The sequence below is a fragment of the Hippopotamus amphibius genome, chromosome 9, assembly GCF_030028045.1.
Source record: "Hippopotamus amphibius kiboko isolate mHipAmp2 chromosome 9, mHipAmp2.hap2, whole genome shotgun sequence".
Lineage (NCBI taxonomy): Eukaryota > Metazoa > Chordata > Mammalia > Artiodactyla > Hippopotamidae > Hippopotamus > Hippopotamus amphibius.
In genome coordinates, this window is record NC_080194.1 from 34,176,981 (window position 1) to 34,189,084 (window position 12,104).

At 33.7% G+C, this 12,104-nt stretch overlaps 1 protein-coding gene across 5 annotated transcripts in view; it reads left to right on the plus strand.

Annotated features, from left to right (window-relative positions):
• Positions 1 to 12,104, plus strand: part of SBF2 (SET binding factor 2) — a 440,997-nt gene that overhangs the window by 264,444 nt on the left and 164,449 nt on the right. For all 5 annotated transcript variants that reach the window (XM_057749271.1, XM_057749273.1, XM_057749274.1 and 2 more), the window contains one exon: positions 124 to 273. In XM_057749271.1, coding sequence (XP_057605254.1) covers positions 124 to 273 — 150 coding nt within the window. The remainder of the gene's footprint in view (positions 1 to 123; positions 274 to 12,104) is intronic.

The following is a 12,104-nucleotide window of genomic DNA, read 5'->3' on the forward strand; positions in this document are numbered from 1 at the left end:
GGAGTTTAATTCAACTGATAACTCTGTTAAATGGTTTACAGGATACATGTGAGTTTTCAGCGTGATCGAAAGTTACTTTTTCCAGTGGTGCCTTTTGTTCATGTCTGCCTCTCTTGTCCTCAGACACTTCCTGCTGCATTGAGAGCCCTTAAAGGAAAGGCAGCAAGACAGTGTCTCACTGATGAGCTGGGTTTACATGTTCAGCAAAACCGGGCAATATTAGACCATCAGCAGTTTGACTACATAATAAGGATGATGAACTGTACTCTACAGGTAACTTTTAGTTCTTTCTGATCGTCCTTCTTATTTGAGAATACTTGTTATTTTTCCAGGTGATTCAGTAATTACCAATATAACAGGTTCTTGAGCCTTCTACACCTAATAGGATGAAGAGCCGATATCCGTACCATTTCTGTCAAAAATACTTATGTATTACTGGGCATAAACACTAAGAGTTTTTTACTCTTTCTTTGTTTTTTCTTGAAAAATATTAGGTTATTTTACTAGTTCTATAAGCAAGCTTTCTGAAAATGAAAAGTTATCTTTAAAACATTCATTTATATATTACTTGATGTCTGTATTCATGTCAGCCCTTTCAGTCAGTTTTCAGTTGTACTATTAAAGCAGAGGGCAACGAATGATGGGTAATCCAAATGATAAATGAATTACTCAGTTAAGTGTTTACTAAGTACTTTGTGTAGGTAAAGCACAAAATATTTCCAGTTGCCTTCAACATATGTGTATGATCTTATAGAGGTAAACTTCCCACAAAATAATAAGCACACAATTTAGGAAAAGCAAACAATCTGATTTCCCCATCCTGTCTCTCGTGACATTGGCATCATATTCTTTACAGGTGATGCAAAAATCCTTTCTTAAACTTTTTGCACAAGGAGAAAAACGTATGTGATTAAATATTGAGATTTCAAAGACTATCTGTGGGACTCCAGAGAAACTGAGTAAAATACATGTTAAATTTTGGTAGATTAGAAATTGAGAATTACAGGGTATAATTAATAATAAAATTTGTGGATGAAATAAGGCCTAAATAAATGGAAAGATATACCATGTTCATGGATTGGAAGACTCAATATTATAAAGATATCAGTTCTCCCCAGAATAATCTATAGAGTTACTGCAATTCCCATCAGAATCCCAAATGGAAGAGCAAAAGTCTGAGAATTACCAACATATAAGATGGCAAAGCATGGGGATTGGCAGTGTCACATATCAAAAATTAGTTTAAAAGAAGATGGCCAAAAGGTAAGTGAAATGTGCTGAAGGTACTAATCATCAGGGAATTGCAGATCACTATCACAATGAGATACCACCTCACATCTGTTAGAAAGGCTATTATCAAAGAGACAAGAGATAATAAATATTGGCAAGGTTATGGAGAAAAAGGAACCCTTTTGCACTATCGGTGGGAATGTAAATTAGTGTAGCCACTATAAAAAATAGTATGGAGATTCCTCAAAAAATTAAAAATAGAACCATACTATATGATCCAGCAGTTCTACTCTGGGTATATCCAAAGGAAATGAAAACAGGCTATTGAAGAAGTATCTGCACTCCCACATTCACTGCAGCATTAGTCACAATAGCCAAGATATGAAAATAACCTAAATGTCCATCAGTGGATGAATGGATAAAGAAGATGTGGTGTATATACACACAGTACGGTGGAATATTATTCAGCCATGAGGAAGAAGGAAATTCTGCCACTTGCAATAATGTGGATAAACCGTAAAGGCATTGTGCCAAGTAAAATAAGCCAGACAGAGAAAGGCAAATACTACATGGTATTATATGTGGAACCTGGCGAGGGGGAGGGAAGGTCAGACTCTTAGAAACAGAGTAGAAAATGGTTGCCAGGGGCTGAGGGGTGAAAGAAATAGAGAGAGGTCTGTAAGAGGTACAAACTTTTAGCTATGTGGTGAATAAGGCCTGAGGATCTAATGCACAACATGGTGACTATAATTGATAACACTTTATTATATAACTGAAATTGCTGAGAGAGTTGAACTTAAATGTTTTCACCAAAAAAGAAAATAAAGCAACACAAAACTAAACAACAACAAAAAATACCCAGATAAATATGTGAGATGAGGTGTCATTTAACTCAGTTGTAGGAATCCTTTCACAATGTATACATATATCAAATCACCTCAATGTACACTTTAAATATCTTACCATTTTATTTGTCAGTTATACCTCGGTAATGCTTAAGATTTTTTTAGTTAAAGATCGTAGTAATTAAAACAGTGTGGTATTGGCAAAATCATAAGCAAGTTAGCCAGTGGAACAGAATTTAGAGTTCATAAACAGATGTACACTTTTGTAAAGGTGATTTATGACAGAGTTGGTGTTTCAGATCGGTGACAAAGAGGTAAAAAATTCAATAACTAGTATTGGGACAGTTGGGTGACCATGTACACATAATGAACCATGTACAAAAAAATGTACAGATACCTTACACTATACAGTAAAATCAGTTTTATGTGGATTAAATATTAATACTTAAATATGAAAAGCCAACCTATACAGTCTTTCAAAGAGAATAAACGAAATAGCCTTATGACTTTGGAGTAGGAAAAGATTTGTTAAACAAGGTACAGATAGTGCCAATCTTAAAAGAAAAGATTGTTATATACCAATTTTACCTCAGTTAAAAAGAAAAGATTGGTAAATTTGACTGCATTAAAATTAGAACTTCTGTTCATCAAAAAAATACCATAAAGAGAATGAAAATGTAAATTTCAGAGTGAGAAATATTTGCAAAGCATATGACTGCCAACAGATTAGTACTCAGATTATAAAAACTCCTACAAATCAATAAGAAAAAGACAACCCAAATTTTAAATGGGCAGGAGACTTAAAGTATCCCAGAAAAAAGGAAATCCACTTGGATAATTAGTGTATGAATAAAATGACATTTTTTGAAAAGATGATCTATGTCAGTAACTAGAGAAATGTAAATTAAAACCACAGTGAGATAGCATTTTACATTCACTATTTTGTGATAATTTTATAATTGGATAATATTAAGTATTGGTGAAGTTATCGAACAAATGGAGCGTGTAGACTCTGCTTGTTAGTGTACAGTGGTACAGTCCCTTTAGAAAATTTAGTAAGCTATAAAGTGATAAATAAGATTTTCCTGTAAAGCTGAATATGAACATATTCTATGACCCAGTGATTCCATTCTTAGAGGAGATCTTACCCACATACACCAAGAGATATGCACAAAAATGTTCATAGGAATATTGTTTGAAATAGCAGAAAACTGGAAACACCTCATATGCCAACCAGCAGTAGAATGTATAGGTAAATTGTGGTATCTTATGTTAGAATATTATTTAGCAGAGGTAATGCATGAATTGCAGCTACAATGAACAATGTGGATGAATGTTAAAGAAGATAATTTTGTGCAAAAATAAAAAGGCAATTCAATTACAATATGCTTTCATTCATATAAAATTTGAAGCATGTAATATATTATTTAGAGATATTTAAGTTAGGGATACAACATGTGGTAAAACTAAAAAAGAAAAGCAGTGTATACATATATTAAATCACCATTGTATGCTACAATTTTATCTGTCAAATATACCTCGGTAAATCTGGGAAAAAAGAAAATCAAAGGATGATAAGCAAAATATTGAAGAAAATTACCTCTGGGAAACAGAGAGGAAGGACATGAACATAGAGATCGTCAAAGGTAATGGTAATACTCTATTTCTTAAATTACGTATATGGGTGTTAATTGTATCACTATTATTTATGCTCTTATAACTTATACACATTAATGACAGGGTATTGCTGTTATTTTTTTTTGCAGGGCATATTTATCTTTTCAAACCCTATTTCAAGTTATATCTTTCTCAGCAACTCTAACTTAAAATCTAGCATCAAAAATGTAATCTTGTAATAAGCACTTTGTAGTTTGTAAGAGACTAGCTATAATAGTTTATAATAGCAGAAATGGAAAGCCTCCTAAATGTTTACCATTTGGATATTGACTGATCTAATTATGGTGGAACTCTTCTTTGGAATACTGTTTAGCTGCTAAATAGACAGGCATAGCTCTATTCTAAGTAGAGCTGTAATATGTAGCTCTATAATATGTACCCATGTGAAAAAAACTTCTGTTATATATTGCCAGGTGAGCAAAAAGGAAGTTACCTAAAGTAGATATAATTATACTTTTGACCTAAAATTACATTGTATGTATGTATGTATGTATATCATACTAAAAATTTGGAAGGGTATTTATACTAAATCCTTAATAATGGTTATCTCTGGCATATAGATGGAAGAGTTTTGACTTCCATTTGAACTTTTCTCTGCTTGAAACACACACGTACACGCAAGCATAATTAAATTATATAGAACATATAACAAACATATTTTATAACTTAAAGATTCTCATTTTTGTAGGAAGGAAATTATTGAACATCTCTGAGAAGAACAAGACATGGTAAATTTGCCTTAAAAAAACTCACGTCTTTTGCTACTTTTACTACTTTGTTACAATTACTTTGGTACTCTCATTATAGAAAACAAAGGAATTTGATTAATAGATTAAGGTCACCAGAAGCCCTAAAGTTAGGTAATTTCCTGATTCCCTATAACTGGTGATAAAACTACAAAAAACTATTTTAGGGAGTTTTTTTTCCATTTTGTACTTTATGTGCTGTAATTAACTGAGGAACTAAGTTATAAGGCTTTCTCTAAACTTAATTTTAGCATATACTAATTAGTAATTCCTTATAGAATTGCCACAAACAACAAAAATATTCCTTTTCATTTGAATAATCATATACTGGGGGAAAAACTTGAATTTTTTTGTTGGTGTTGTTGTTTGCAAATACACCTGCACTGTTGAACACTTAATATTTTATAATTCAGCATTTCATAAATACATAAAAAAATAGATCCTGTCTTCATTCCAGCATATGCTGTTGTTTAACATTATAGAGAGGCTCTTTTCAGTTATAAATGGATTCACATGTGATACTCTTATTTTAATGGATTATTCATTACCAACTTGGGATTTATTAATATTTATATTCTTGTGTCAACAATGTTACTTGTGGGGATTTAACATGACATTCTGAACATTTTTTACAAAAACATAGGGTTTCAAGGCAGCGAGGCCAAACATCTGTGTTGGTGTTTTAAGATGGAAGCATTAAATGAACTAATTTTTAGGTAGTGATTCAAAAACTTTAGTAATTTTTGCTTTTCATGATCTTGAAGTTATTCTGTCTTTTTTGTCCTCAAGGGAAAATTAAATGGAACATAAGTACTGCCAGGGGGTTATTTTGTTTATCAGGTTCTTTCAGTGCCAAAATAATTTTTTAAAGAATGGTTTATAGAGATAATAGATTATTCCTATGTATCTTCTCATCTCAAATAACTGATCATATTTTAGTATTTTTTATAACTGAGGTTACTATAAATCTCTTCAAAAATATCATGGCCTTAACTTTTCATTTTTGCAGATATATGATTTTTATATGTCAAGATCTTAGCCAAGATCTTTTAACAGTAAATTATATATTTTTAAAATAAATTTATTTATTTATTTATTTATTTTATTGACTGTGTTGGGTCTCTTTTGCTGTGTGCGGGCTTTCTTTCAGTTGCGGTGAGTGGGGGATACTCTTTGTTGTGGTGCATGGGCTCCTCATTGCCATGGCTTCTCTTGTTGCAGAGCACAGACTCTAGGCATGTGGGCTTCAGTAGTTGCAGCACATTGGGTTAATAGTTGTGCCTCACCGGCTCTAAAGTACAGGCTCAATAGTTGTGGCGCACGGGCTTAGTTGCTCCGCGGCATGTGGGATCTTCCTGGAGCAGGAATCGAACCCATGTCCTCTTCATTGGCAGGAGGATTCTTAACCACTGGGCCACCTAGGAAGCCCAACGGTAAATTATAATTTAAAAACTCAATGAAGTCCTCCATTTCCAACATGGTAATAATGAGGGACCCTCTCACTAACATAGAAATAGATCTTAGAAAATTGCAATAACAACAAAAAAACCCATGATTTTGATATATTGTTTTTCCCAAGAAGAAAAGAAAATCTCTAATAGGTCCCTTGTCTACTCTCAAGGAAAGGACAAATAGGGAAAACCAAATTCTGAGCTATTAGCTGTTGGGGAAACCAGATTTGTGAGCACAATTAAGCCTTGACTTCGGTAAAGGTAGCTGGCTGAACCTGAGAGCTTTATTTACATCAGGGTAGAAGACGGGAAGAGGAATAAAATAATCCCTCTTCAGTGGCATGTCCCTCACCCTTGCCTCCAGAAGAAGCAATTGTAAATCCTCTCTAGAATAATGCAGTCCCAGTTTAGGCAGTCAGGATTTCCACAGATAAAATTCAGTAAGATATGAACTCACAATTTTAAAATGACCAAATACCAAAGAAATAAGCCAGTATGAAATAGTGTCTACAGAAACAACCAATAACAGATTGAGACCCCCAAAGTCTTTAATATATTGAAATTATTCCATTTTAATATATAATTGAAATATTTAAATAAGTAAAGGATTGAATACAAAATAAGCAAATAACAAGAAACTAACAAAAATGGCCAGGTAAGTTTAGATTATATAATCAGTAAAGTAAAAATTCTAAGGATATGGAAAACCCAATATCATTAGGATGTCAGTTTTCCACAAATCATTCTGTAGCCTGAATGCAATCCCAATAAAAATTGCAGCAGACTTTTTTCTAGAAATTGACAGGACAATTCTAAAATTTATGTGGAAATGCAGACTGCTTAGAATGGCCAAAGCAATCTTGAAAAAGAACACATTTGGAGGACTTATACTACTTAATTTCAAGGCTTACTGTTAACCCATAATAATCAAGACAGTGTGATGCTGACATATCAGATAGATCAGTGGAAAAGAGCACCCAGAAATAGACATGCATTTGTGAGATTTTTGACAAAGGCACCAAAGCAGTCCAATAGGGAGAAGAAAGTTTTTTCCACAAATAGTGCTGCAATAACTGAATATCCATATGGAAAAAAAGTGAACCTCTACCTCACATCAAACACAAGGATTAACTTGAGGTAGAGCACAGACATAAATATGAAATATAAAACCATAAAGCTTGTAGGGGAAGGCATGGGATAGGTTCATGACTTGGAAATGAGCAACAGTTTTTCTTCTTTTTTTTTTTTAAATAATTAATTGAATCTTTTTTTTTTTTGGCTGCATGGCTCTTTGTTGCTGCCGACAGGCTTTCTCTAGTTTTGGCAATGAGGGCTGTTCTTCGTTGCAGTTCATGGGCTTCTCAGTGTGGTGGCTTCTCTTGTGGCAGAGCACGGGCTCTAGGCACTCAGGCTTCAGTAGTTGCAGCATGTGGGCTCAGTAGTTGCGGCTCTTAGACTCAGTTGCTCTGTGGCAGGTGTGCTTTTTGGCCACTTATATGTCTTCTTTGGAGAAATGTCTGTTCCAATCCTTTGCCCATTTTTAATCAGTCTAGTTGCAATTTTTTAAGAACTTGATATTATTATTCTAAAATTTATGTGAAAAAACATGAACAAAGAAGGGATTTTCTTTATCAGATATCAAGACATACTTTGAAATCATAATAGTAAAACCAGTGTTGTATTGGAACACAGCCAGACTAATAAACCAGTAAAACAGAGTTCACAGAGACAGACTTGTGTGTTTATGGGAACTTAATAGGTGTTGCAAATCAGTGGGAAAAGGAGAGCTTATTTAGTAAATGGTGTTGGGAAAATCAGATCACTATATGAAGCATTCCTAGATAGCAACATGTATAAAGATTTTCTTCAGATAAGTTAATAACATCTAAATGTAAAGATAAAACCCTAAAGTTAGTAGAAGAAATGAAGATGAATATCTTTGTGACCTAGGGGCAGGGAAGAAATTCTTAAAATTTAAAACGTAAATATAACAATATAAAGAAAAAGCCAGGTGTATTTAAGTTACTGACTCTTTAATCAATGAAGGACAACATGAATGAAGCTAATATAGAGATGTTAATTAATAGACCAGAAGTCTTGTTTGTTTTACTATGTCTAAAATCAACAAGGAAATAATATTTAGAATATAAAAAGAATTTCTGTAAATCACCAAGAATAAAACAACAACTCCAGTGGAAAAAATGAGAAAGTATGAACAGACTCCTTATAAAAGAGAGAACTCAGGAAGCTATAAGGATATTCAAATTAAAGCCGTAACACTTCATACTCTTACTCAGACTGGCAAAAATTAGAAAGTAGGATGATGCAAAGTGTTGGTAGCAGTGTGGCAATATAGGAATCCTCATACATTGCTGGTGAGAGCAGAGATGGGTACAGTCATTTTGGAGAGCATTCAGGTGGTACTTAGTCAACAGGAAAGTATACATACTGTATGACCCAGCAGTTCTGGATTAGGAGAGAGAGAGGAGAGAGAGGGAGGGAGGTCTTGTACAAGACTATAAAAGGACTTGTACCTGGTTACTCACTTATTCATGATAGCAGGAGATAGAGATAGTAGCTAGATAAAAATTTGGTGTATGTATGGGCGCAATACACCATGGAGTATTAATCAGCAGGTATTTTTTAATCTGCTAAAGGTATACAACAACATATATATTAAAGGAATTATTTGTAATCCTATGTAATAAAGTATAATATTCACATTTACCCTTGCTAGTATGTGAATTAAAATATGGGATTTACATACATCTGTAGTTAGTTTACATTTGTAGATTATTTAATCTATCCACATATTTTCCTGTTTCTGAGGAGGGAGAAAGCAAGTACAAATTGGAAGCCTCTGTATCTCTCACTGCCTCTAAGCCTTCAACTCTGATGATGCAGTTTACTTGCAGAAAATGTTAATTCTCTTCACCACACGGCTGCACATACACTAGCTCAGAATTCAAAGATGCTGGAAGAGGAAATCCAGCTGGAGGAGCTGCAGGCCTGACTGACAAGATAAGCCAGCAGATCAATGACAGTATGTGCACACAGCACCTAACCCTACACTGACTTCTGAATGTAAGCATGGGTGCTGCTTCACTTCCACCTTCCAAATCTCTGGCAACTCTAACTCAGGACTGTACAGTGAAGGGAATTCTGGGGACTGTAGTTCCAGCTTAGCTGAACTGACACAGTACAAAGGCACCACACTCTTCTTCCCAGTCAGTACCCTCATTTAACATGAGACCCTGTAAGGTTGGGAACTCAGTTTGTATAGTAATTCAGTCACCTATGAGTTAGACTTTGTTATGATAGTTACACATCTCAACTCTGCAGCTACAGGATCTTACTTGATTTATCTTTTAGAGTAGTCATAGAAACATTCTGGCCCCTTACCTGAACCTTGTGATAGAAATTTAGCATCTTGAGCTTATTATGATCTTCCACAGATTCTGTAGTGAACTTTGATACAATGGATTAGCCTTATTGTTCCCATTATTTGAATTAAAATATTTATGGCAACAATTACTTGGTTATCTAGGCACTTGATTACGGTTGTTTATAAGTGTGCATTTAAGTTACCATTTACTTTTGAGCGCCAGGGACTACTAGTTTCTCATTAACCACTGGCAAAAGATTTATTAATGCTTTTTGTTTTATTAAGACTTTTCTAGGAACAGTTTTAGGTTTACAGCAAAATTGAGGGAAAGGTATAGAGATTTTCCAGGTATCCCTTGGCCCCACACTTGCATAGCCTCCCCCATTATCAGCATTTCCCACAGAAGTGGTGCATTTGTTACAATTAATAAACCTATATTGACACGTCATAATCACCTAAAGTCCATGGTTTGTATCATTCTTGGTGCTGTATATTCATTGGGTTTGGACAAGTGTATAATGAGATGTATTCATCATAATGGTATTATACAGAGTATTTTCACTACCCTAAAAATCCTCTGCCTTTCCATATCACCCCTGCCCCAGCACCAGTTATTAATGTTTTTGAGTCTAATCAGAACAAAGAACCAAGTCCAGATTTCCATCCTTAGGTTGCTTTTTTCCTGATAAAACTTCTGGTATAGGTCAGGAAAATCCTTAAGTAGCCATCCTCATTTTCTCCAAGTTTGTTTTATTTTACTTATCTCAGTTACATCTACCTAAATGTGTAGGAAGACCAACAGTAATTTTTAAAGATTCTGGACAATAAAATGCTTCTGCAAATGGAATTTAAAATATCTTACCTAGTTATATCAGATTTCATTGAGTGTTTATATATCTAAGGGACGCTTAATGGAAATTTAATAGACTGCTGACAGTCGTAGGTTTGATCTTCTATATGCTGACTATTTGAGAACAATCCATGATAAAGAGTAATTTGTATTTTTGCTGAGGCAGAAATATGAACTGTACATGTAATACTACTGTGTGCTAGTGAAACACTTAGCTAGTGTGTAAACCTTGAGAATTGTTACCCATTGTGCATCTCAACTTGACCTTGTTTTCAAGCAGTCGTGTGACTCATGAAATTCTGTTTGTAAAATTTATGGTAATAATGAGTTTAAGATTAAAGATTAGTAATAAAACACACTCAATATCTAGTTTAAGAAATAGAACATTCACATTAAAGTTCTTGGGAGTTCCACTCAGCTGTTCTCACTATTCCTCTCTCTTTAGAGCTGCTCTCCTGAATATGATATTATTCATTCCTTTGCTTTTCCTCGTGGTTTTACCCCATATGTGTACTCTTAAACTATAATTCAGTTTAGTTTTGACTGTTTTGACCTCTTTGTAATTGGAATCATCCTGTTTTTTCATTGATACAATAAGTATTTTTTGAGTAACTGCTCATAATGATCATCCGTGTTGATGCATGCAGTTATGGTTTATTTATTCACTGCTATATGAGTCCATTCTCCTGTTGAAGAATATTTGGACTGTTTCATTGCCTCAGCAATGCAAACAGTGTTGTAACTAAAACAGTGTTGTAATGACCATTCTTATACACTGATGCACTTGTGTAAGAATTTCTCTTGAATAAACACACAGGAATGGAATTGCTGAGTCAAGAGTATGTGTAACTGCAACTTTACTAGATTATGACAAATTATTTTTTCTAAAATACTTTTATAAATTTACATTCTTGCAACAGTGTATGAGAGTTTCTGTTACTTCACATCCTTGCCAAATTTTGATATTAAAAAATTCTTAATTTTTAAATTCTGCCAGTCTGGGCATTATATAAGGGTATATCATTGTAGTTGTAATTTGCATTTCCCCAATAACTAATAAAGTGGAATAATTTTTCATGTGTATTGGCTGTGCATGTTTTCGATGTAAGGAAATGCCTGTTTGCTTCTTCAGCCCTTTTTTCTTTTAAATTGTTTATCTTTTTCTCATTGATTTATAGGAGTTCTTAATATGTTCTAAATACCAATCCTTTCATGTTGCAGGTGTCTCTTCTTAGATTGTGGTGTCTTTTATTTGTCTTTCTGGTACCTTTTGATGAATATAAGTTTGTAATTATTTCCTTTATATAGTCTGTATTTTTTTTGTCTTGCGCAAGAAGTCCTTCCCTTCAGTGAGTTCATAAAGATATGCTCATATCCACTTAAAAAGTTTAATAACTTTACCTTTCATGTTTAAGTCCTTTAATCTATCTGAAATTGATTTTTGTGGGTTATATGAGGTAGAGATTCAGTTTATTTTTTTCCAAATGTATAACCAGTTGCCCACATAATGATTTATTTCTATAAATGATTTATTTGTTTTCTCCAGTGACTTGCTATGGCCCCCTCTTCACACACCACATTTCTATAACTATGTGGGTCTATTCAGGATTTCTGTTCTGTTAATGTTAGCCTGTTTTCACAAAAGCATCTCATAGTCTTAATTAAAGTTTATTTTAATTTTAATATCTGCAAGGCAAGTCCCCATGCTATGTCTGCCTAACAAATATCTTGCCTATTCTTTGCCCTTTGTTTTCCAATATAACTCTACAGTCACTTTGTTGGATTCCATGAGAAACTCTATTTGGGACTTTGATTAAAAGTACATTGAATCCATTGACTAATTTAAGGAAGAACTGACAGTTTTGCAAGTCTTCCTATCCATAAACATGATATATTTCTTAATGTATATAGGCCTTTAAT